This window comes from Pelobates fuscus, chromosome 3 (assembly GCF_036172605.1).
Source record: "Pelobates fuscus isolate aPelFus1 chromosome 3, aPelFus1.pri, whole genome shotgun sequence".
Lineage (NCBI taxonomy): Eukaryota > Metazoa > Chordata > Amphibia > Anura > Pelobatidae > Pelobates > Pelobates fuscus.
Genome location: NC_086319.1, coordinates 345,342,362 through 345,368,898, shown reverse-complemented (window position 1 = coordinate 345,368,898; position 26,537 = coordinate 345,342,362). Strand labels below are relative to the sequence as shown.

At 38.2% G+C, this 26,537-nt stretch overlaps 1 protein-coding gene across 10 annotated transcripts in view; it reads right to left on the bottom strand.

The window, feature by feature from the left end:
* Window positions 1-26,537, bottom strand: part of TJP1 (tight junction protein 1) — a 512,314-nt gene that overhangs the window by 8,777 nt on the left and 477,000 nt on the right. For 5 of the 10 annotated variants that reach the window (XM_063449129.1, XM_063449130.1, XM_063449132.1 and 2 more), the window contains 17 exons: window positions 24,633-24,783; window positions 17,505-17,613; window positions 16,563-16,782; window positions 16,059-16,243; window positions 14,672-14,767; window positions 14,206-14,288; window positions 13,688-13,898; window positions 13,438-13,538; window positions 12,554-12,901; window positions 11,228-11,476; window positions 9,813-10,682; window positions 9,568-9,662; window positions 8,520-8,744; window positions 4,274-4,324; window positions 3,382-3,533; window positions 2,049-2,517; window positions 315-532 (listed from right to left, as the gene is read on the bottom strand). In XM_063449129.1, the coding sequence (XP_063305199.1) occupies window positions 315-532; window positions 2,049-2,517; window positions 3,382-3,533; window positions 4,274-4,324; window positions 8,520-8,744; window positions 9,568-9,662; window positions 9,813-10,682; window positions 11,228-11,476; window positions 12,554-12,901; window positions 13,438-13,538; window positions 13,688-13,898; window positions 14,206-14,288; window positions 14,672-14,767; window positions 16,059-16,243; window positions 16,563-16,782; window positions 17,505-17,613; window positions 24,633-24,783 (3,833 nt within the window). The remainder of the gene's footprint in view (window positions 1-314; window positions 533-2,048; window positions 2,518-3,381; window positions 3,534-4,273; window positions 4,325-8,519; window positions 8,745-9,567; window positions 9,663-9,812; window positions 10,683-11,227; window positions 11,477-12,553; window positions 12,902-13,437; window positions 13,539-13,687; window positions 13,899-14,205; window positions 14,289-14,671; window positions 14,768-16,058; window positions 16,244-16,562; window positions 16,783-17,504; window positions 17,614-24,632; window positions 24,784-26,537) is intronic. The other 5 variants (XM_063449131.1, XM_063449133.1, XM_063449135.1 and 2 more) reach the window with 1 other exon arrangement.

Here is a 26,537-nt window from a genome sequence, read left to right as displayed (position 1 = left end):
TCATAAAAAAAATACAGAGCACAGAAAGAGGAATAAAAATAAAAATATAAATATCACAATTGTAGTGAGCAATGGCAGCTCGACTTTCTACAAAAATTATTGCCAAAAGTGCAGTTAGAACTCATACCATGCCCCACAGTATTAGCAGTAACATTTGTAAACACATTTTTGTAAAGAATTAACAATTTGAATGCTTATTATTTCTTTCAGTTAAAAATAAATAAATAAGAGAGCTTACAGGGACACATTGAAAATGTTAATTACGTTCTATTACAGCACTTCTAATAGCCATTCTATAAGCATTTTCCATTTACCTTTCTCTTTATCGAGGGGTGGCAGAATGCTGTTGTCTCTGCAGACCTTGAAATAAATCTCCTGCTCAATTCCATCGGGGATTGCTCCTTGAGGTATGATGATACTAACTCCAGTCTCAATTGAACTCAGTACACCACCATTGCTATTAAAAATGCCTCTGGCTGTGGCCACAACGGTGTGCGCATCATCTTCATCATCATCCTCCAGAGCAGTAGGGCTAAAAAACAAAAAAACGAGAAAAAAAAAAAAAAAACAGTATAGAAGCATTAGATAAAAGGTTAGTAGGCATAATAAAAGGCTTGTAATGTTGTTGCTGCAAACTATTTTGCTTTATCGGTAGGTTTTGAGCCATCATTCAAAATCACGTGAAATCATTTACAGAATTGTAAAGTAATGGTTTTCTGCCTTGGTGCAGCCCAAACCCATCTAAGGCAACGCAAGAATAGGTCTTGGACTTTATAAAACGTACAACAGGTAACAATGAATCTGTTATGGATTCATTACTAAGCCCCATGACTTTGTACTAAATGTGGTTATTCTACACAATAAAATATGACAATAGCCTTGAAAAAAAGAATTGTCCAGTTTTCTTCTATAGGGACACTTGGCTGAACGTAACAGTTATGTGGCAATGTATTGCTACGTATGTGTATTATACTTTGGAACAGGAGTTTGATTTCTGATTGTGAAGCAATCCATGTGCACTCAGCAAGCAGTGATCTTACAATCTAACAGAGGGACGGGCACTTATCACAGCTTGTAGGCCATCCACTAGGATTCCAACAGAACAACAGATTCATTGTAAACAATTGTATGCATGTGTATGAAAGGTACATATCACACTAGCAATAAAACCAATTATTCTCACAGAAGCGCTCACATCTGCTTTTTCTTTTGCAATCAGAATCTGAAGTATTTGTTTTAGGTGTTTGGAATGCTTCTTTAAAGGGACACTATAGTCACCAGAACAACTACAGCTTAATGTAGGTATGGTGATTATAGTCCGTCCCTGCAGATATTTTAAAGTAAACACGTTTTTTTTCCCCAGAGAAAAGGCAGTGTTTACATTACAGCATAGGAACACCTCTAGTGGCGGCCACTCAGACGTCCACTAAAGGTGCTTCCTGGGGCAGTGCTGTACTGACATTCAGTGTCTCAGCCCCCTGCATTGTGACACTGAACGTTCCTCATAGTGATGCATTGATTCAATACACCTCAATGAGGAGAGGAGGCTGCCTCCTTGGCTGAGATCATCAGAATAGACAACCTCAGTCAATTCAATGTTTTCCTATGGGAAAGTAGTGCGATTGCGTGAGATCATCAATTCTGATAATGTCAGCAAAGGAGGCAGATCGGGGACCGGGCCAGGTGCAAGAAGCCCCAACCAGCACTGTAAAAATATGAGTAAATCACCTTCCTAGCCCAAGGTAAGGTGGATGTGGGGGGCCAATCACCTAAACGGTCATTTTAGAACTGCAGTGTCAGAAATACACATTTGTGTTCATGACACTCTAGTGCCCCTTTATGTGTACCTAGTGGACATGGGGTACCAACACAACAGTACACCATGTCATTTGTAGTCATTTTACAGAATGAGATCCTTCCTAAATTACAGCTACCTCCACGCGTCTGAATAACAAAGTAACTTTCTATAGGATGATTGATGCATTTTGAAATAAATTCCTGAATATTACATAGTGATCTGCAAAATCAGTGATATAATACAAGCTCACCTGACTGGGATTGCTTTAGGCACTGCATTAGCATTATTTGGTTGATATTTGGGCTTGCTTTCTGTTTGCTTGGAAGTCAGATCCAGCTCTTGAGGAATTCCTGCATTAGTAGATTTAAGAATGGGCTGAGGGGAATTTTGAGGTTTCGTGGGCAGCTCAGGCTTGACTTGTGCTTCGTTTGGCAAGAGGTTGTGGTTGAATTTAGGGCTTTCAAACTTGCGTTCAAAAGGCCTTGCAGAACTTGTGTAAGGTTTCGGGGTAAAGCGATTGTAGGAGGGAGTAACCGTTTTGGGACCCTGTTCTGTGCCATTAATGGGGCTTTTATCGGGGAAGCTTTTCTGGGGTAAGTAATTAGTTTGCACAGTATCTTCTCTGTTGGCAGGTCTAAATACAGATGGCTTGGCATGCTGAGCTGGAGGATCTGGTTTGGTCACAATGGAGCTTGGGATGTCTGCAGATGCAGAGTTAACTGGAAAGCAAACAACAATTTAAAGACAATTAAGTATATACAAATGAGAGAGAAAACGGTTATAGTGACACTATTTTGTCAGCAAATTGTAATACCTATATAATTTAAGAAATATTGTCCAATTTAAAAAAAAAAAAAACAACCATAACACTACACCTTATAGTTGTAGGCGAACAGTGACTGGTAGTTTGCATCAATTAAAATATCACCTATGTCAAATGGTCTTGTTTTGTTAATTTAGAAATACTGCATGTTGGTTATACCCTTTATGTATCAAATTAGATATATTCTCCAACATCCAAACTTTGAATCAAACCCAAGTCATTTATGGTCAAAACCTGAAAAATGAACAGGGGTAGCTAGAACCTATATTTTTTTGCTATTTGGCAAAGAGCAAGGAAGGGAGTTGTTAGATATGACACTCGACGTACACGGTAGATGCAGACCTGTGCTATTAATGACATGCACTCTTTTTTTTCTGAGAGCATGAACATGAAGAACATGCAAATTACATTTATACATTACATCAGCTTCTCATTGCGCCAATTCTATAAACCTTACGCCAAGCCACACTAATGTATTTCTTACATTTCCATACTATATTGCAAATTCCCTGAGGACTTCTGGAAAACGTTACTGATTTTCCAATTAACCCCTTAAGGACCAAACTTCTGGAATAAAAGGGAATCATGACATGTCACACATGTCATGTGTCCTTAAGGGGTTAAACATGTGCACTCAGTGCTCGCCTCAGACATCTTAGCTGGAACACATACACATTATATTACATTGTATCTAAAGGCACCTTCAATTGTCAGTAACTATTACCTGGACTACATTAAGGGAAAAGCAAAATCCACGTACCTTCTGAATGTGTGTGTTTTGTATGTGATAAATGGTTTGCAATCACTGGAGAAGTCTGGTTATATTGTGAGGAAGAAGAAACCTGTGTGGCTGGATCATATCGCTTCTCACCAAGAGTTCTGTCAAGAGGCTCTGCATCTGCAGGTTTTCCCCTGTTGAGATTTGAGGATACATGTCAGAATCTTTACCTTTAAAAGATGTCCCTAAAGTTGACTCTACTATACAGAGTGCTAGAATAGTATTAACATTCATTCCACAGCACTATGCTCTACATAGGATAGTTCAAAACACCACAGCATTGAGATGTAAATGAAAGAGCACAAAAAACTGAAATTACAGAAGGCAGATGGTTTGTGCACGGATCATTCCAAATGTATGTTTTCTGGCACCTCGGTTCCCTCTTTACTGCTAAACAGACAGCAAACTCAATGGTGTAGGGTTTACCAAATGAAGCCAAAGGTTTAGCAGGAACCCCTTCCCGTGTATAAATGATGCTCCCTTTTCGACAATGAACACAAATTCATTTATACACTTTTTTTTTTTTTTTTAAACACACTATAGGAGGTTTATATTTTTATACATACTAAACATACATACACGTCAACTATATTGTATAAGCATCAAAGTCCAGAATAGCCAGCTTTATGTGCACAAAGTTAAGCACGGTCGCAAACGGACATGTAAATAGACATATAGAAAGAATTAGGGGAAATATTGGAATTACATGGGGACAAGAATTATAAACTAAAGGGGTGTTTGAAGAAACCAACCCCGCAAAATGGAAGAATTTCTATTTAATTATTTTGTTTATCATCTGGGTGCACATAACGCTTGAATGAATCTAGAAGGAATGAGATTTTAAAAGACAGCCTTATGTTAATGCCAGTCTTACCACTTGATGTTCCTTTTCAAGTAGTCATAGCTAGTGTAAGAGCCAAGAAATCTACGTTGTGGCAAAGCAAATGTGACAGAAGAATGAAAGAAAAGGGTCATTCTAACTTAAAGAAAATCACTCTGTTGTAATCTGATTATTAAATGCAACCAACCTTGATTAATTGTAAATTTCCCACTGAACACAGACTACTATCTAATCACAAATGGACCAACTCCAACTGACCTGCTATTTTAAGTTTCAACTTATTTTTTTTATTATTGATAACGGGGAAATAAAATAAAGGCAGCAGACAGTAACACATTGATTTACTATCTAGGTTAATAACTAGATGAAAGTTATACTGCTTACATCACCCCCAAACGTCCAATGAGTTTAAACAGTAAATAAATTGAATTGTGTCTAAAAATTTAGAGATGCAATTTAAACTAATGCTCATAGGATTCTTTGACGCTTCCATGCCCTTACACTGACCAGGACAAATCCATCTGTTCATCATCCATCCATGCATATATACGGTCAGAACAGCTAGTGTATGAACAACGAAAAGACAAAAAAAAAAAAAAAAAAAAGGCATCCTCGAGAAATTACATAAATATTGATTCAGTGGGGCAGGAATTAACCGTTTTAAATCCACATACTTCACACATCCTTTAATGAAATTCCTAATATTGTGGTAACTTAGATGCAACATTATGGAATACGACGCCTTCATTATTGAGCAAAAGATTTTTGATACAGTCATGTAACAATAGTTACGAAATAACAAGACTGCATCAATTGCTGATCTATGATTCAGCGATTCTTGGTGCACAAACACTTCATCAAAAATGTAACGTTTTGGTGGGTGAAACATTAAAATGGTTAAATATTGTACACAGGTACTTAAAGTGGCTCTGTCACCTCAGACTTATCTTTTTACTGTTTTGTCTTCTCTTCCAGAACCCGTTCTTATTTTCTTCATTTCGGATTTCTCTTTAAAACATAATACAAAGGAAGGACTACTTTGTCTTCTGTATTTTCTTACACCTGGCAATCTTGACAAAGGGTGGAGCTTAAGGCAAGCTTCCCCTTCTATTAGACTGACAAAGAAAGTGGAGCTTGCCTGAAGTTGCTATTGTCACATTTCTCAATGTCAAAGTCCACACTTTGTCTTGTGTTTTAAAGAGAAATAGATCACAAATGAAGAAAATAACATTCTGAAAGAGGAAACCATAGAAGAAAGGTAAGTTGAGGTGGCAGAGCCACTTCAAGTCATCCTAATAACATCAGTGTACAAATAAAAAAACAAACCCCAAATACTAGGAACACAAAACTAGATTATGAAACTGCCAACCCGGAATAAATCTCAAGTAGAGAGTATAGATAGATAGCTTATTTTGGTGAATCTTCTATAACCATGTAAAGTCAGAAATGCCAAAGGAAGAAAAGCTGGTTTAATCCTTTTACTTCACATCATGTATTTTCTGTGAATGTGGCATTTTTGGTAGAGCAACAAGAAAAAGAAATATTGCATTCTGGTTTAGCATTACTCCCCCTCCTAAATAAGCCTGGAGCTATACAAGACTTTCCTAAACTTCCAGAGTGAAGAAAGAGGGACAGAGGACAGAGTGAGGGCAAGCAATTTATCATAGCGACACCAAACTGAAGCCCATCTTACAACTTGTGATAAGCCAAGAAACAAAACAATTGCACACAAAAAATAAAAAAATATAAACACACTATAATATTTCTCTACTTCCCATATGAAATTATCAGTACCTAGACCATGTAAAAGAAAAGAAAAACTTAATTTAAAAAAAAAAAAAAAAGTTATCTTCCAAAACAAAAAAGCATTTCCCCCTTCTTTTTAAACAGGTTTCCACATTTCTATTTAGGGTTTTGTGTTTAATTATATTACGCACTGTGGCAAAGATCAATATTAGAGTCGAAAAGTCAGATTTCCCCAAGAGTGTAGAACGCCAGTCCACACACAGGAGTAGGAATGAAAAACACCCACTGACTCCATAATGCAGTCCCCCAAAACATACCGTGTTTAGAAGAGTGTACTAAGGAACAGGAAGAAAGAATCAACAAATATCATCATCTATAAGATAGGACTGAGGAACTCGGCTTGTTGTGTTTGACCTGACCATCATACAATGGTCAGTGAAATTCATATGAATGCTAAATGTCCCCCTTTACATAGATTTCCTTTGGAATAGTAGTGAAGGACTTTGAAGCAAATCATTTAAAATCACAGACTGCCCTTAAACAGTTTACACAACAGACAAAACAATCATATAATTATTCAAGAATGTTAAATATTTGTTGGCAACTTAGATTCAAAATGTATCTATAACTAATATAATGGGGGATGATTTATAGAGTTGGCAGCACCCTCTATGTTCAGTTATAGTTGGGAATCAGCTCATTCTGTCTATGAAATAAAGATCTCAGGGAGCCAGTTTCTGTTGTGACATGACAGAGTTGAACCAACAACACCTAAATACTGCAAAATAACCAACACAACCCAACCTTCCTCACATGTCTACAGGGCACTATGATCAAGCTAAGACATTTTCCAAAAAATAAAGGAACACTATAGGGTCAGGAACACAAACATGTATTCCTGACCCTATAGTGTTAAAACCACCATCTAGATCCCCTTGTCCCCCCTTGCCTCCCTAAAAATAGTAAAGGCTTACTTGTATTCAAGTCTGCAGCTGCTGTCTCTGCCCCTAAACTGCCTGCGGACATCATCAGAAGTGGTGGACTGAGCCAATCACAAAACTTCCCGTAGGATTGGCTGAGACTGTCAAGGAGGCAGATCAAGGGCACAGCCAGCACAAGTCAAACACAGCCCTGGCCAGTCAAAATCTCCTCATAGAGATTAATTGAATCAATGCATGTCTATGAGGAAAGTGTCTGCATGCAAACGGTGGAGACACTGAACGGCAGTACAGCACTGCTCCAGAAAGCACCTCTAGTAGCCATCTGAAGAGGGGCCAGTGGATCTATCCCTAGGCTCTAATGTAAACACTGCATTTCTCTGAAAAGCCAGTGTTTACTGCAAAAAAGCCTAGAGGGAATAATTCTACTCACCAGAACAAATACAATAAGCTGTAGTTGTTCTGGTGACTATCGCGTCTCCTTAAAGTACATCTAAAGGCCTCAATGTGTGGGGGAATGGACTTTAATTTAATGAACATAATAACTATGGCATGTTATACTAAAATAATCATAAAACTGTGTACGTTAATATTGTTTTTTAGTAATATTGGTTGCGTGCCAAGATTCCCAATAATATGCCTTAAACGTCTTTGCGCTCATTGAGAGATTTATACTGGTAAGATCAATGATACCCCATTCCAAGCCCAGGTAAGTGGAAGTTTGTATTTTAAAGTGAAATAGAAAATGAATCCATACATAATTACAAAACCGCTTATATGCTAAACATCCTGGAGACTCTGCACCATCCTATCTCAGAAGATATGCGAGACAACCAAAAAGAAAAGAAGTCTTAGAACCTGGCAGAAGAACAGCAGGAGAGGAAAGTAGACAAAGTTGATTAGTAAAGAAACACAGAAGGCAGGCCATCAAATAAACCACAACAGAAATGGTAGTAATAGAATAGCATTTTATATATTTCTGAAGTACTTTTCTGTTCATTATTGCACTTGTGCTTTAATATTAGATTAATTTCAGCGACAGGCTAGCAGGGAATTTGAATATACACTGCAGTGTATACAATAAATCAATCGTTATGGTGATGATTAAACCAAAATGTAAAACTACATGTCTACATGTAGTAGAAACCTGACCACAGTAAGGCAGAAATATTTGTTTGCTTTAAGGCCAAACGATTTAAAAACACACTATATTTAGCCCCACTGATTTCAACCAGAGGGACATTTTTAAAGAACCAAGAGAAGCTAAGTAAGAAAGGAAGGAAATGTTTACACTTAAGTAAAAATAGTTTGACTGATGAATTAGTCAAGCACTTGGATTGTGACTAGAGCTCCCTCTAGAGGAGGAAATTAGTGTACAGATAACCATACACCTGCAGTGCACAATGTCATTACAACCCCATGTGACAAAACAACATGTTAGGAAAGATGACATCTTCCACAAAAGATAAGGCAAGAACCGAGTCACATGAATAGCTTTCACACACATGAAGTGTTACTTCTTTCACTGCAAAAGGTCAGGATGTGGGTGCAAGGCAGAGGTCACAGAAAGACAAGTGCAGCATGTCAGAACGTACTTGGAGGGGTAGCTGTTAAAGCTTAGTTGGCTCTGAGACTGCGCAGGTTTTGCAGGCTCAGGCAGGATGTTTGCTGACAGCGGGGGAGTGGGCTTGTCAAAGCTTCTTCGATCAAAGTAAGAGAGCTGTTTCCTATAATATTCCTCATCTTCATCAGGATCATAATGGTTTGAGCGAACAATATCTTCTGGAGGCTTTATCTGAGGTTTTTGAGGTTCAGGTACTCTGAAAAATAAATAAATAAAAACTGGTTAAAGGAACACTCCAACGGAACTCCAGCTCCCATATCAACTTCTTCTCAATTAAAGGAACACTAAAGGTACCCAGAACACTCATTTCAATTAAGTGGTCTGGGGGCAGTAACCCAGTTGATTTAGTCCAGCAATGTAAAAACTGGCAGTTTGTAAATACAGCAATGATTTTCAGCTAGACCTGCCTTCTTGACAGCCACTAAAGCGTGCTACCATGTCCATGATCGAATTTGACTCTGTTAAGGGACATTTGACGTTGAACATCAAATGCTGTTCATAAAAAAAGCATTGGATTCAGTGTTTCCCAATGAGAACATGGATTGGACGAGAAGCCAATGAAGCAACACTTTCAAGACCAGGTTACCAGAAGCAGATCAGTGGCAGCATGAAATGTGTTTAGGAGGTTGTTTTTTTTTTTTTTTTTGTTTTTTTTAATTTAAGGGTGCTCTAAATCTAAATAAGGAGGAGGACACAATAGCATTAGGAATACACGTTTGATTTTCTAACACGCTAGTGTTCCTTTAAATTAGTTTTGGGGATTGGAGTCCCTCGGCGCCTGCTTACTTCATGGGATTAAATGTTTTTTGATAAAAAAATAACCCTTCCCTCAACCTTTGAGGGAGGAGGGTGCTAAACGTATAATAAAATGTTTGTCTGTCATGGCCCTGTTGACATTGTCATTTCTGGTTACAATTTGAGATTTTCAAGAACTGCAGCTCCTATCAGCAGTCAGGTGGTGTTAAGTAGTTTTCATTATAAAGTCACCATGCAGTTACAAATTACACTAATCCATTTACCTGTATGTGGACTTTTCTTGTTCATAATGAGGCAGTGGGGCTGCTTTTGGTGCATTAACTGGAACATTTATAGGCTTAGGAGCAATTTCTGGAGTCTGGAAACAAATAAACCAGCAGTCAAATAAAACAATTAGTATTGCTAATATTTGCCCTTATTTTAAAACTACATAATAATTTGAATTGTGAAGTTGGCAAATCTAACAATTGCATCAAAACAACTGAAATAAACATTTAATAGCACCCACCTTTACAGCAGATACATCATTCATATCCTTGCTCTTATCCCCTGGGGTAGATCGCTTATTTTCAAACATCTTCACTCGAGTAAGCACTGACTGTGGCTTCATGGCTGGGTCGTCTTCTTCGGCTACAGGTGCAGGTAATTGTTTGCTGCTGGTTGGCAGGAGCTCTGGCTTCACCTGCGCAGAAGGCGGTATGGTCTCCAGTCTAGGAGATAGATCATATTGCCCTGGTTTTGTAGTAAATCCCTGGGAAGGGCTATGCTCATAGCTCCTTGGCTGTTGATCGAAATACTGGGTTTTCTCAGCAGGCCTTTGTGGGGGCACAGCAGGGAAGACTTGAGGCTCCGGTTTGTACCGGATATGCATATCATATTCTGTTGAAGATGGTTCGTCATAAACTACCTGGGGTGGCTTGTAGTTTTTAGGTGGACGGGGTCGATTGTCATAGGCAACTGGAGGTGGCTCCTCAAATCGAGGTTGTTGAGGAAAGTAACTGCGTTCCAAATTTTCTTCAGAGTGTTGCCTAACATTGAAGTCCCTTGCATGCTTGCTTACATATGATGGTCTTTGATGGTAGGCCTGTTTGTCATCATAGTATCCCCACTGCTCATCATAAGTAGGCACATGATCATCATACTGTATCTGAGGATCATAATTGTGTGGAAACTGGTCTACATAATCTCCACCAGCATCATATCTATAGGACTGATCATACTCTCTATTCACTGGCTTTTCTGCATAGGCGGGCAGGGCATCAAAACTTAAATTGGTCTCTTTTTCGTGCCGCTGACTTGGATGGCTGAGGACTTGCTGTTTTAGCAAATAATTTTGTCTAGGATTTTCCTCCATAGTATATGGCTCTTTTCTGTAAACCTGTGTTAATAAATAAAGAAACTACAGCTTAGCTTCAGCAGGCATTACAATAAAAAAAAAATTTAAAAAAAATCTACTACTCATTCACAGCCACAAGATGGCACTTTGCATGCAGTATTCCCAATCTTTGCTGAGAAGGGAACTATTGCACCCATAACATGACTGCTGTACAGTAAAAGTAGTATTTATATCCCCCTCCCCCAATAGATTATACGGTGCATCAAAGATTATTTACTCCATCTAGACGTAAGGATATCATTAACCGAGAAAGCATGCAGTATTTGTAAAGCCATGCAAAGAAAAGGAAACACACAGGCAGGGGAAACTCCCAGTGATTTAGATGCAGCATAGTGAACTGCTCCAAATAAACACAAACTAAAGTCTCAGTTTACCTTTGTTACTGGAAGTACCTGATCAACAATATGTGCTGATGGTATCTCCAGTATACCAAAAGTTTTATGGAGAAAGTGTTAGAGATAGAAGACTTGTAGATGCAAGTATGACTGAAAGTAGAACAGACTGGTGCAACAGCGTAGCACTGGTACCTTTGCTGGATCTATGTGCACTGGCAAAGATGAAGGCTCTTGGTCTCTTAGCATTATGTGAGCTGCCTCAGCGTTTGGTGATCGCAAGGGGCCAGCTTGTGCTTGGTAAGAGCTGTAAGGGGCAGGGTTGGGATCCTCCAATCTGACATTACTTAGATTTACATTGGGATTAACAGCAGCAGTTGCAGTTGAAGGGTTTGTTTCAGACGGCAGAGAAAGGTAAGGGGCTGCAGGTAAGGCATCTGCTTTCTGTGGAGTGTGTAAAATATTTGATTCACATTTAATCAACAATACAAACATTTCTAAAATATCTCTAAACTTCCACTTCCTTCTAATATGTCCAATTACACTGTAAGCTACTATTAAATGTAGAAGACATTTTTGCACCCACAGGTCACTGACAAAATTACTCTTACGCAGAATCACTTAATTCATTAGGTTCATTAGAACTCCATACCAGTGCAGCTCTTTCTGACCTCCTGCTAGAAATATAGGTGGGATCAGTTAGTGATATCTATTTGTAGATGAAAATCAAATAGTTTTTCTTTCCTGTTACAGTGTTGTTGATATGGTCAAAGAACCCGTGGTATAACCCTTTACAGAATATGCATTCGATATAAAACTCCCTAAACAATGTACTAACAAGACAAAATAACTGCAGGTTATATATTGGGTTGCACAATAACAAGGTGTCATGAAAAGATTTAAAAAATATATATATTAAAGAATTCTAATGATAAAGGACGTTGCATGTAACCCTAAGAGCCGTTGCGTCATTACAAAAGAAAAAATATCAATTGCAAAAGAATGTTTGTATTCACAACTATCAAAAAATGGCTTATCTAGCATTTATCTAAAATTGACAAATTATGCAAAATTAACCAACAGGTCTAAAGAACATGTTTTGTTCTTACGAGGAATTTAAACAAGTCGTGCCCTAAGCAAAGGAACCTGGCTTCAATTATAATTTCACCACCTTCCAGATCAAGTAACTGTTCTATAATAAAAAGATTCACCTCCCAAGAAAATTGCCATCAATACTGCCAAGTATACGTATACCACATAAAGACAGTTACATTGTATTAGGAAGACACTAACTGGAGAGGAAGACTAAATTGTAACTTCTGAGGCCTTGCAAAAAAAAAAGATTTACATGACAAGCCTTTCTTCTACATAAAACATTTAACCAATGGAGTACACAATATTGATGAACCTAACTTAGTTTCATTATTTGCTGCTCACTTCTTTGGGCTCAAGAGGAAGACAAACACAAACAAAAACAAAAAAAAAACACAACATACAATGTAGCAGTAAAAAGGACCTTACCTGCTGAGGCGGTACGCTTTTATAACCAGGGGAATCTGTTCTAAGTATTGGTTGTGGCTGAGGTGGGTATGCTGGGAAGACTTGGTTCTCCTGATGAATTCCTGATGAGTCTTCTCTGACTGGTTCAGAGGAACGTGTGATGGCAGACTCGGGTGGAGTCCCAGCCTCATCATTAAGAGTCTCATCCAGATCCTGGTCAGTGTATGCACCTCCTTCTGTATCTGTGTCTTCATAATCTGAGGTGTGCCTGCTATCAGTGCTATACATTGAGTACTCACTACCTGGAGCTGATAAGTAGGATAGACGGTCGTCATGCAAATCAAGATCATCATCTGTGCCACCTTCTGCCTGCACCGAATGAAGCCAAGTTATACCAAGTTAGTACTTCCTGACTAAAGCTCTGGATTCCTCTCTGGAGAAGGCAAAACACGTTTACATCCTGGCAACCCAATACACAAGCATTTCTTTCTTGAGAAACATTTCCTAAAATATGTAGGGGAATGTATCTATGAATAGCTCAGCCATAAATATGCGTGGATAAAGATCTGTCTATTGCTTGCATATAGGGTGGTACAAGCATATCATATATAATTGCAAATACAAGAACAATGCATATATTTAGGGGGGGGGGGGGGGGGGGGAAACTCCAGTAAGGAAATTGCATTCCTCAAAAACACTTCACTGGAATTGTTTTAAAAAAAAAGTTACAAAATGAGCATCAGTTGTACTGTGCATGACATCTAAATCAGAGGCCGGTTGAGCAGGATCATACACTCACAGCTTCTGTAGAGTGAATTCCAGGCACTGCATTCTAGTGAGTATGCCGCAAACATTCCCACAAACTCATGCACTAAAATACTAGATGGTATTAGAATGAATCTTACTTTGCCCTCTGAGACCCAAACCAGTTGGTTCTGCTGCTGCTGAACAGCTTCCTTCAGTGCTCCGTACCAGCCATCATTCATAGAATTTAAATTAATGGTAGCTGTAAAATGAAAAGTACACATTTAATACATAACTTTCCAGAGAAACTTTGATTTAATAGTGAAGAACTGTGCAGGAATTGTATGAATATGAGTAAATGTACAGCTTCCATTTCACAAACTGACCCAGCTGAGTTTAGAGTCTACTTACTTGTGAAAAGATGGTGATTATTTTTGCGTAGTTTGTGTGAACGTTCGTATAGTTTTCTAGCACTTTTGCGAGATTCAGGGCACAATCTCATTCGCATGGTCTTCACACCCTGCTTGGAGTCAGGATTAAGAAACACTACAATTGGATACCACTGTGCATAGTTCAGGCGGTCTACCGCATTTGGAGTCACGTCAAGAAGAGCATGCTTGTCCTGCAAAAACACATCATGACATTAAGGTCTATATTTGCAGAGACACAAGGAGATGGAGAAAAGGCTGAAATAAAACCAGCCTTCTGCTTATCAGAACATTCACTTGGAATCCAAAAACCAACTGTGGGGTAATACAGTCTCCTTTCGTAGTTTTCCGGTTTAACAGCCTCCTTTGTCTTCCAACAATTCTCAATTGCTATTTACCAACATATATTAATCAAGAAAATAAAATATTACTTCAGCCATAAATTCTATTAAATAAGTAATTCACTATTTCTTCACAAGTGCTGCTATATTGATCACTCACCCTATCAATAATCTGCTTGATAGTGTGAAGACGGATGATTCCAGAGCTTCGTTGGTCAGTACCCGCGTCTCTTGGTTCACTTCCTGTGAAAGAAATGTGTAAATAACAATAAGAAAAAAGTGTTACCTGCTTTTTGCGCATAGTCCACGTAAAACACAATCTTAGCATTGTAGCAACTATGGCTCGTTGTAGTGGTTATGGAGTATAGTTTAATAAAAACTGAGGCACTCCAAAGTACCCACAGCCAAACCACTCCTTCAGCTGCACTAATGATAAGGAAACTCTACTTCCATTTTATCAAGTGAGATTTTGTAGCATCCATGACAGACTGAGGGAACTGTTTAATCTGCTCTCAGTTGTGTAATGAAGCGATCATCTGCAGCATATTGAATTCTGCCTGTTTGAGGTTTGAATGCTCCAATCTTGAATATACTGAGAAATAAAATGTAAGGGAAGAAGAACTTACTTGCCACCTCATAAATATCAGGCTCTTCTCTAGCCAGCTTCTCCCGTGCAACATCAGCAATAGGACCAAAGATGACAACAGGCCTGAGAAACCCGGCTGCAAGAAATACTCAAGTTAAAATCTATGTTCAGATTTAATGTTATGGGTTCTGCAACATAAATCGGACACAGAGCCTTGTAATGCTGATATTAATACATATATCACTGTCAAAAGAGGCAGGAACCCGGAAAGATAACTGTTGCTTCATTTATCATTTATTATTACTTCCAGTTTCAAGATGGGATTTATTTTATTTTATTTTTTTGGACAGCATAAGAAAAGACCCATCAGCTTTAGGCACAAGCTTTTCATGCTGTCACAATCTTCCATTCAGATGTCCCAAAGTGACAGGAACAAGATCTTGCTCCAAATCACTCTGGGAGACTTGTTAAAAAGACATGAAAGTAGTTGAGAAGGAGGAGACTAGAGAGTTGTAAATTAAAGCTAAAACAACCCTAAGACAGTTTTACTCATGAGAAGAGCTTTAGCTTTAAGCCAATTCTAGATCAATCCTTTCTAAGAACATTGTGAACTACAAATCTTACACAACTGCAACTTAGAAATGTTAGCAGGCAAATACGTTGTGTGCAAATTTATTTACCAGTTTTCTCTGTGGTAGGAAGATATTAAAACATTGAGAGCATTGTTTGAACATCAATTCTTGTATTTACATTTGTGATGTTATTTATTCTTAAAAATACCATATTATTTAGCAATGGCAGGTGCATTTGAAGTGTTAAAGTTTTAGTATAAGTTGGCTCTAAAAACCACCTCAAGACAATTTGTGCCAAAACTATAGATTATGCCACCCAGTCCCTCCATTTATAACACTGAATAAAAATTGGAATCCTGTGTTCCAAATCTAGCTATATCCCAGTGATCAGAGACTCTCAGCACATGGATTAGGGTGCATAGTTTAATGGTGCTGGGGTGGGATTTTGAAGAATTTCGAATCCAGCAGTGCCATGCAATGATTTTAAACTTTTTTCATTTACCAGGGTTTGCATATTTAAACTTCTTACTACTTTTACTGTGAGAGTGAGCTTAAGAGTTTACACCAATGTTTGCTGATCTACACAATTTGGGGAGGAAAATTAGTTTAAGTTTAGTTTAACAAGTGCTTCAAGTGCTTATTAAGATTAAACTAAACCAATTTATAACTGCAAAATGTGATCAGAGTTAATGATTTTCTAAAATGAGCTCTTTAAACACTAAATTTAGGGCTGCAGGTAAAGATACGTGTGCAAGACATTTTGCTAACCCTACTGGCAAGCCCAGATAATCTCAACAATATTCATCAATGGAAGGCCAATATAAATAAAAAGAAAAAATAAAAATATTTGAAGACCTTCTCGGAGAACAACTCTTTCATAGGCAGGGAACTTCGTCTGAACAGGCTGGGCAGAAATGTCTTCTCTGCTTTTTCGGAGATTTCTCTTGGAACTACGGAGGCCACGAAATCTCCAAAAATCAGCACGATCTCCACCAGCAGTTTTAGGAAGAGTGTACTGCACGCTAGCAAGCTGCTCAGCTCTGTTAAAAATAAAGAAGAAAGAATTAACAAATATAAAATGGAGTGACACTAATAAGAGCTTCGGAGATTAGGAGTTTCATTCATGGAGATAATAAAATAGAATTCTACATGCATAATAGCCAAATAAATGTGATATATGTGCATATGCTTACAGTGAATATTAAAGAACATTCATTTATCTTGCATAGTTACTAAAATGTTCAATACAATAAGAAAGCAATAGGGAAAATGGACAGCTCTTAATATCCCTTAAATGATTTGTATACACACTCACATTCCCATTCACAAGAAAAGATGAGGAGTTAGTTTTTTTCATACCTGTTCTTGTTTGGGATAATTCCCCTTTCCACTTCCTTATGATTTCTACCAATCCGGATGGCCAGCCACGACCCTAATTTTCCATTATAGAGTGTATCTACAACTCGGAAGATCTCGCCTTTGTTGAAGCTTAGCCCATAAGGAGATTCCTTCTCATATTCAAAATGTGTCCTGATATAGAAAGAATCTCCAACATCCGACTCAACAATTCGACGATAAACTAAGTGAAATAAGGAATGACAAAAATACATTTTAAAAATAAATAAAGAGGATTCATGGCTGTAGATTCTAATGTCACTTTTTTCACATATGCAGTAATATTTAATACATCCATATCTAAACATGCAAGCAAAAAGACAGGGCTTGGAGCTGTCCACTAAATCACTCACCTGAAAGGACGTCTAGCAGACAAGTAAAACAGAATAAAATAAATATTAAAATGAATTACATTTTTTGAGATAGATAGTGGGCATGAAAGCCCACTTAATTACGAATGTTTATGAAACGCAACAAATTTAAATTAACATGTCATCAGATGTGTCTCTGGAAAAAGATAATCTGGATGTGAGAGTCTAGCAGGTTTTGATTTTGTAAGATCGGTGTGAATATAGTTTATGGGGTTCATAAGTTTACCAAGATGTCAAGTAACACCAATAAAGCATATTTATAAGACCCGGTAGGGTTGGTCTATACTCGTTTTATACATGGGGTGATTTTACTTAATCCAACGAGTGCTCTCTCTTTCTTTTATTAGGTAATATATATTATATACACATATACATGCTTTTTTTTTTCGTTTTTGAGGTAAGATTTTCCTGACTATCTGCATAAAACACTCATTTCTAGAAGAGCAAGAATAAACATGGATTTGTGTAGCATAAAGAGTTATAGCTAGTGTAAACATAATATTGGTGTTAAAACTATAATATGGAACCTACTCACCATCTTTCTTTTTCTGGGCTAGGATGGTGACCTCCTCTCCTTTGGGCAGATCAAGCAGGAAAAGAACAGCCTCTTCCCTTATAATATTTGTGAAGTCCACATTGTTTACCTGAAACCAAAAATGGAGAGCTAGATGTAACACACAGTGGTGTTATTTTATTAAAAGTTTTATTTACACATTATGTGTGTACAAAAGCAGGTCATTTTCCTTCTTAACTACTTAAAGATAAACATTCAGTCACTGCAAACTGGACTATTAGATTTGAGAAGGTTTCCGGAGAACTGAAATATTGCCAGTTTGTGGTGATGGCCAATTGAACCGCTTTGTGGAGTACTGAGAGGGTTGGTAGAACCTCCATTTTAGAAGAGGAGACTGACGTTTTCAGTTAGATCCTTCTGATGAGGACAGATCATGTGAAACATTTAAACAGAACAACTTTCATAAAGTGCAATTTTTTTTGGCGAAAATGTAGATGTGAAGCAATCATGTGGACATCAACTGATGGTTGTAGCAGATTAACCCACATTTAACACTCTGCTCCAGAACTAAAAACATTAAGGCTTCTGTGGGTGTTAGAACTAGTGTAACAAACCGTTAAAAATGTATTACAATTTTAAACGTAAAACTTGTATGCAAACTATTTAAAAAGTAGGTTTAAACAATGTCCCATTAAATTGGAATTTAAACTAAACACCCTATGCAATAACATTTTACTTCAGTGGAAGCAAACCAGAACACCATTGCACTTTAATGTTTTTTTATCCCCTTTTCTTTTGCACATTTAAAAAAGGGTACACTTTGAGTGATCCAGCTTTTTCAAATGCATTACAGTGCTGTATTTAAAAGAAAGAGCTCACACTAGCCATTCATACATTTGCTGCAGTAAACCCCGAGACCCAATAAGTGACTCGTCCAACTTGGATTTCCATAGTTATGCTGTGTTGAACACACAAAGTGGGCAGCTGTGACTCTTATATGTGCAATGTGGTCTACAAGTGGTCACATGTGAAAACGGGGTAAGTTTATAATAATTGCCATGTGTATCTTATCTCTCTCTGTGCACCATAAACCAGACAACAGGAATAGGTTGTTAAAGTTGTGTGTAGATGTATATAGTTATATGTTGCCTAGAGTCGTCGTTATTAACATTACAGTTAAAAACAGAAAACAAATATTTATATACCACACATTCCAGTTATACATATAAGGACTATGCATGTTTGAAGTCTTCAGTAAGCTCTACATATCCCTATTATACTGCCAGGTCAGCTGGAGGCACACTCAGAAACTGTTCAGTCGGACACTTGAAAACATGCCTTAGTCCAAATACTCAGCCTGTGACCAATCTGTTCAAAGCATTGCCACACTCTGGGAGTAGTTGGCACAAATAACCCTTCAAGGGAATCACATGAACATCATCTGACCCAATAGGCCTTTGCTCAGAAGAGAGATGGTGAATCCCAGGCATTTAAACAAACCACTGGCTAAATAACTTTTACGAAAGGTCCAGATGAGCCTTACTAAAACGATCTTGTCCTGACCTGCTACATACTATCTACAACTGATGGCACTATGCAAGTAAATAGTGGTGTTCACGTAATATGGAAAATGGCCAAGAACAAGTAGCTGGGCTCGACCAAGAATCTAGAGTTAGCATTAATGCAGTAGTGATAATTACAAATAAATCACACAATGCATAAAGAGACAGAGGATATAGGGTAAATAGAAAGGGAGGGGAACAGCGCTACAGTACTGATCACAAGGGGGGATAGAGCTGCACACCTGAAAGGAAGGGTAACCCTCAAACCCTTCTAAGAATGGAGAGAACAAAAGACAACAAATACAGGGTGCGCTAAATAAAATAAAGGGAGATGAAAAAGTCTTTAGGTATAATGTGGACCTTGAGTGAGTGTTCTTAGGTTCTTTCTTTGGGATCTCAGTAGTCGAATATGGAATACAAAAGCAGAGAGGGGAGACCAATAGTGCAAAACCGTAATGCGGAAAGGATCACGAACAACACAGACCTCGAGAAGTGCCAACTTACAATTTAAAGAGCTAAGCCCAGCTCTAGGTAAAAAAGCATACAGTGGTATTTAGTACTCCCCACATGTAGGATATTGCTGGACAATTGGAGGTGTCTTCACAAGATTCTTTACACAATCCCAGACAGACGTCAGCATATAAAATATATAAAAGATGGAAAAACCCAATGGTGCAATAACTTTGGTAATACTGCAACAACAGACAACACTGAGGTCCTAAGAGTGCCAACTTACAATTTAAAGAGCTATGACCAGCTCTGAGTAAAACAGCATACAGTGGTATTTTAACTCCCCACGTGTAGGATATTCCTCTAATGATGCTTGCAGTGCCGGTCTTATGAAAATAAAATCACAAGAGAGGGCCCATAGTGTTTTCCATATATAAAATGACAGTGGAATAAAAAAGAAGAAACGTACTTACAGTGTTCAGAGCAGCCACACTGCTCTATGAACCAAGCGTGGGTGGAATAATCCCCACCAGGGATTTCTTTTGAAGTACTGGATCTTGTTTAAAAAAAAAAATCAGCCAGGATAAAACAGCAACATAAAAAGTAAATGTACTAACCAAAGATAAGTGGTAGTCACAAAATACTTTAATTAAAAACAAAGTAAGATGGTTTTTCCATCTTTTATATATTTTATATGCTGACGTCTGTCTGGGATTGTGTAAAGAATCTTGTGAAGACACCTCCAATTGTCCAGCAATATCCTACATGTGGGGAGTACTAAATACCACTGTATGCTGTTTTACCTAGAGCTGGGCTTAGCTCTTTAAATTGTAAGTTGGCACTTCTCCACGTCTGTGTTGTTCGTGATCCTTTCCGCATTACGGTTTTGCACTATTGGTCTCCCCTCTCTGCTTTTGTATTCCATATTCGACTACTGAGATCCCAAAGAAAGAACCTAAGAACACTCACTCAAGGTCCACATTGTACCTAAAGACTTTCATCTCCCTTTATTTTATTTAGAGGATATAGGGTGTTGGAAAAAACAGCTCCCCAACCTCTATACAGGTTACAAGAAGCATAAGGGGCTTAACCCCGAAACAATTGCAGAAAAAGGAGAGAATGGGCTGCTAAACCACCAAAACGATAGGTGGGAATCCTGCTCATTCGCAGATCTATACCTCTGAGAGTAAACGTACTGTCACATAGGAGGGGGGAAAGGGGGAAGGAAGGGTTATTAAACCTTTATTAGGGAAAAATAGGATTTTAATTGTATAAAACTGGGTGAAAAAAAAATATTACCAGAGGCAAGTACACCTGAAAAATGTATGTGAGTGAGATAAATGCTCACAGAAAAAAGCTAGGGTGAACAAAATTGGAAAAGTATATAGAATATTCAGTAGGTAGATCTCCATGGGAGTGCAATATGTACGCTGTATAAAGTAATCATACCACAACATTGGTATTGTAGCAGAGGATATTTATTTTTTCACTACTCTAGGTGAACAATGTTGCTACTTAAGGATATTATATAGGTTATCTATGGGTTGGCAGGGGTTTGTTTGGTAGGGATAGCCTGTAGGCTGCCTTGAAGCAGCAGGTAGTACAGCCTTTTCCCCCTTTTTTGGGAGGCAGTCAGCCAGTTCAGGGCATTCTAGGGTGTTTGTGTGGCGATACCTGGGGGATCCAGAACAGGATTCTTTCAACAGGAGCACTTTTATTTCTCTCAGCTTTTATGAACTTTATGCTCTGGAGGGCAAGTGATCATTTTTTGAGAGCCAGTTACCTGTGCATGTTATCCACTTAACCCTAGTAGTCCTGCCTGTACTAGCAACTGTAGCTGTTGCCCCCAGTGGCATTATTACTACCACTAAGGCATAACTGTATATTCCTACCCACATTCCTCCTCTGCTACAATACCAATGTTGTGGTATGATTACTTTATACAGCGTACATATTGCACTCCCATGGAGATCTACCTACTGAATATTCTATATACTTTTCCAATTTTGTTCACCCTAGCTTTTTTCTGTGAGCATTTATCTCACTCACATACATTTTTCAGGTGTACTTGCCTCTGGTAATATTTTTTTTACCCAGTTTTATACAATTAAAATCCTATTTTCCCCTAATAAAGGTTTAATAACCCTTCCTTCCCCCTTTCCCCCCTCCTATGTGACAGTACGTTTACTCTCAGAGGTATAGATCTGGGAATGAGCAGGATTCCCACCTATCGTTTTGGTGGTTTTCCAGCCCATTCTCTCCTTTTTCTGCAAATCACAAAATGCATGACTGTAAAGGAACAGACTGGAACCAACTTTTTAGTAGATTACAATATATACTTTAAAACCATATCTAAAATACACTAAGCAAAGTTCCAATAATGCCTGTCCCTGCTTTTGATGCAAACCCCCAAGGTGTGCTCTGCAAGGAGCTATCAGCAACCAAGATGTGACCCTGTGATTATGATGCTCACTTTAGTTATTTTTTTACATAGAACTAATAAGCTTATTGTAGTTTCAACGATCCAAGGAACAAACTTCAATGTTCCATTGTAAAAATCTAACTGCTTAACTACAACTCGTAGAAACCCAAGTCATGTACAACAGTACTACTGGAAAAACAATGCAAGTGGTGAAGGAGGAGCAGAAACAATTATTTGTACAAATATATATACATACATATATATATACATACATACATACATATATATATATATATATATATATATTTTTTTTTTTATTTTTTTTTTGAGTAAAAAAAATAAAAATACCCTAACAAGCTCACTAAAATAGATTAATAAAATGCCCACGTGCACAAAACACATAACATGTGAGCGAATGGAGTGCCTTGTAAAAGAAGCTTTAGTTCTGTGCTGAAGGCCTACCAGGTCTTAAATAAAACCTATTTTGTGTTCCAGTTAAAATCACAGCACAGGAATATACAGTTATTTGAAGTGACAAATTGTTGAAAGACCTGCTGCAAAATCAGCACCACATACATTGCACTCACCTCCTTGGTTGTCAATATTAATAAACCATAACACAGACACCACAGTAAATTAAACATTACACTGACAGAGTGAGATTTATAATATTTATGGCATTTTCTCCGATGTTCTCAACACCTGTAATGTCGGCAACATATCAAACAACATCTGGCTTCTTACTCATGTCAAACTTGTGCACATGAGCAATTTTCCAAAATGAGAATCATGCTTGCTCATGCTCCACACAGCCACAAGTGCTAACCTTGACTTTACGTTCCTGCAGCAGCAATGAACATAATCTCACAGTCATCTATGGGAATTATGTGCCATGTTATCAAATTAAGTTTCTTGATATTCAGAGTTGGCTTGCCGTCACAAAAAATGCACTTATACTCGCAGCATATTACTTAAAGGAACACTCCAAGCACCATAAGCACTGCCTGTTGTAGTGGTCATGGTGTCAGGATAAGTAGTCATAGAACAGTTTAACAACTTTCCTGCAGTACTTTGGGAGCTGGTCACTTCCTCCCAAAGTTACTTTTGAAGCTAATTTAAGATGGTTATATTTATATGACACCGTTTCATTTCTATTTAACATAGAAACATAGAATGTGACGGCAGATAAGAACCATTCGACCCATCTAGTCTGCCCAATTTTCAGAATACTTTCATTAGTCCCTGGCCTTATCTTATAGTTAGGATAGTCTTATGCCTATCCCACGCATGCTTAAACTCCTTTACTGTGTTAACCTCTACCACTTCAGCTGCAAGGCTATCCCATGCATCCACTACCCTCTCAGTAAAGTAATACTTCCCGATATTATTTTTAAACCTTTGCCCCTCTAATTTAAGACCATGTCCTCTTGTTGTGGTAGCTTTTCTTCTTTTAAATAGTGTCTCCTCCTTTATTGTGTTGATTCCCTTTATGTATTTAAATGTTTCTATCATATCCCCCTGTCTCGTCTTTCCTCCAAGCTATACATGTTAAAATCCTTTTTACCTTTCCTGGTAAGTTTTATCCTGCAATCCATGAACCAGTTTAGTAGCCCTTCTCTGAACTCTCTCTAAAGTATCAATATCCTTCTGAAGATGCGGTCTCCAGTACTGCGTACAATACTCCAAGTGAGGTCTCGCCAGTGTTCTGTACAATGGCATGAGCACTTCCCTCTTTCTACTGCTAATACTGCTCCCCATACAACCAAGCATTCTGCTAGCATTTCCTGCTGCTCTATTACATTGTCTGCCTACCTTTAAGTCATCAGAAATAATCACCCCTAAATCCCTTTCCTCAGATGTTGAGGTTAGGACTCAAATATCAAAATCAAATATTCTGTACTGTGCCCTTGGGTTTTTGCGTCCAAGATGCATTATCTTGCACTTATCCACATTAAATGTCAGTTGCCACAACTGACCATTTTTCTAATTTACCTAAATCATTTGCCATTTGGCTTATCCCTCCTGGAACATCAACCCTGTGACATATCTTCGTATCATCAGCAAAAATACATACCTTACCATTAAGTCCTTCAGCAATATCACTATAAAAATAATCATTAAAGAGAATGGGTCCAAGTAGGTACCCCACTGGTGACAAGCCCAAGCTTCGAATATACTCCATTGACTACAATCAGCTAAGCCTTGTACAACCGCATGCAGCTGAATGCAGAAGCTTCCAAGGCAAGACAAGAATTTGACTAGTGGTCGCCATGTGTCGAAACCATTCTCAAAGTTATAGCCTATCCTTTTACCCACCTCAAAGAGTCACAATATTATATGAGGTTTTTTTTCTTCTTCTATTTTTCAGCTCTAGAATATCAAAAAGGAGACTATTGTATACAGACACACTTTATGATTGGAGGGGTTTCAGTGTCCAATGTGTTGTACCAAATCTATGATTAATGGGGATGATCATCCTAACCCTATAGTTCTATAGTGTCTTTACAAATGTAGGAGAAGGAGCACTTTAAAGAGTAATCAGTCACTGCTTCAGTTCTAAAACATAAAAAAAATATTTCATCCATCTTGTGCATCTCTGGACCCTATTCACCCATGAAAACCGTAGCTGTCCCACACATTATATGATAAATATAAATATATGATAACCTATATAACCAGAGGAAATTTGACATGAAGATTTTAAATATCACTTACACGGAGGATTTGATCCCCTTCTTCCAACCCTTCTTTTGCTGCAGGGCTATCTTCTAAAACACCCGCCACAAAGATTCCAACATCATTACCACCTGCCAGGCGTAATCCCACACTATCTCCTTTCCTGAACTTCACAAGCTTCATGCTCGGCCTAGAAAAATAAATATTCAATGAGATATGTGTGTGCAATCAGACATTTAGTTCCTATACAGTGAAAAAGACTCCCTTCTGAATCATCAATTCCCACCAAAAATAAACTAACATTTTTAGAAATCAAGCACTCAAGTACCAAGTGTGGAAAAAAATAATCACAGAACACAAGTGAATGTAACGTTTACGTTTCTCCACAGACTATAAATATTACACACGGATAGAAAGCAATAAGGAACAATAAAAGGAAAAGAGACAGAAAATTTAAAAGGATGAAAATAATGATAAAATCCCAATTACTTTTTAAAGCAGAAATATGAGACAGGTTTCCCTTTTTTTTTTTTTTTTAAACTACTGCAGATTAAATAAATATAAGCTTAACATTTTATAGTGTTCTATAACTCAAAGACAGCAAGGACTGCACATTAAACCAGAATTTCAAAGGAATGGGGAACACTAATTTAAGGATAACTACCGTATATACTCGAGTATAAGCCGACCCGAATATAAGCCGAGGCCCCTAATTTTACCCCAAAAAAATGGGAAAACTTATTGACTCGAGTATAAGACTAGGGTGGGTAATGCAGCAGCTACTGGTAAATTTCTAAATAAAATTAGATCCTAAAAAAATTATGAGTGCAGTGTGTGTGTGTGAGTGCAGTGTGTGTGTGTGAGTGCAGTGTGTGTGTGTGTGTGTGTGAGTGCAGTGTGTGTGAGTGTGTGAGTGAGTGCAGTGTGTGTGAGTGTGTGAGTGAGTGCAGTGTGTGTGAGTGTGTGAGTGAGTGCAGTGTGTGTGAGTGTGTGAGTGAGTGCAGTGTGTGTGTGAGTGAGTGCAGTGTGTGTGTGAGTGAGTGCAGTGTGTGTGAGTGAGTGCAGTGTGTGTGTGAGTGAGTGCAGTGTGTGTGTGAGTGAGTGCAGTGTGTGTGTGAGTGAGTGCAGTGTGTGTGTGAGTGAGTGCAGTGTGTGTGTGAGTGAGTGCAGTGTGTGTGTGAGTGAGTGCAGTGTGTGTGAGTGAGTGCAGTGTGTGTGAGTGAGTGCAGTGTGTGTGAGTGAGTGCAGTGTGTGAATGCAGTGTGTGTGTGTATGAGTGCAGTGTGTGTGTGAGTGCAGTGTGTGTGTGAGTGCAGTGTGTGTGTGAGTGCAGTGTGTGTGTGAATGCAGTGTGTGTGTGAATGCAGTGTGTGTGTGAATGCAGTGTGTGTGTGAATGCAGTGTGTGTGTGAATGCAGTGTGTGTGTGAATGCAGTGTGTGTGTATATGAGTGCAGTGTGTTTATATGAGTGCAGTGTGTTTATATGAGTGCAGTGTGTTTATATGAGTGCAGTGTGTTTATATGAGTGCAGTGTGTTTATATGAGTGCAGTGTGTTTATATGAGTGCAGTGTGTGTGTGTGTTTATGAGTGCAGTGTGTGTGATGCAGAGCCTTGGTGGGGGGTGTGCATTTTTATTATTAATTTTTAATTATAATAATTGTAATTTTTTTGTGATATTAATTATTTTTTATTATTTTTTTATTTTTTTTAATATTATTATTTTTAATATTTTATTTTATTATTATTATTTTTTTTCGTCCCCCCTCCCTGCTTGATACATGGCAGGGAGGGGGGCTCTCACTCCCTGGTGGGCCAGTGGCATTGGCAGTTCAGTGGGGGAGGAGGGGAGGGGTGGTGCTTTGTCCGTGCAGCTACTCTGTCAGCTCACACTGTAAGTCTCGCGAGAGCCGCAATATGACCCCGCGGCTCTCGCGAGATTTAC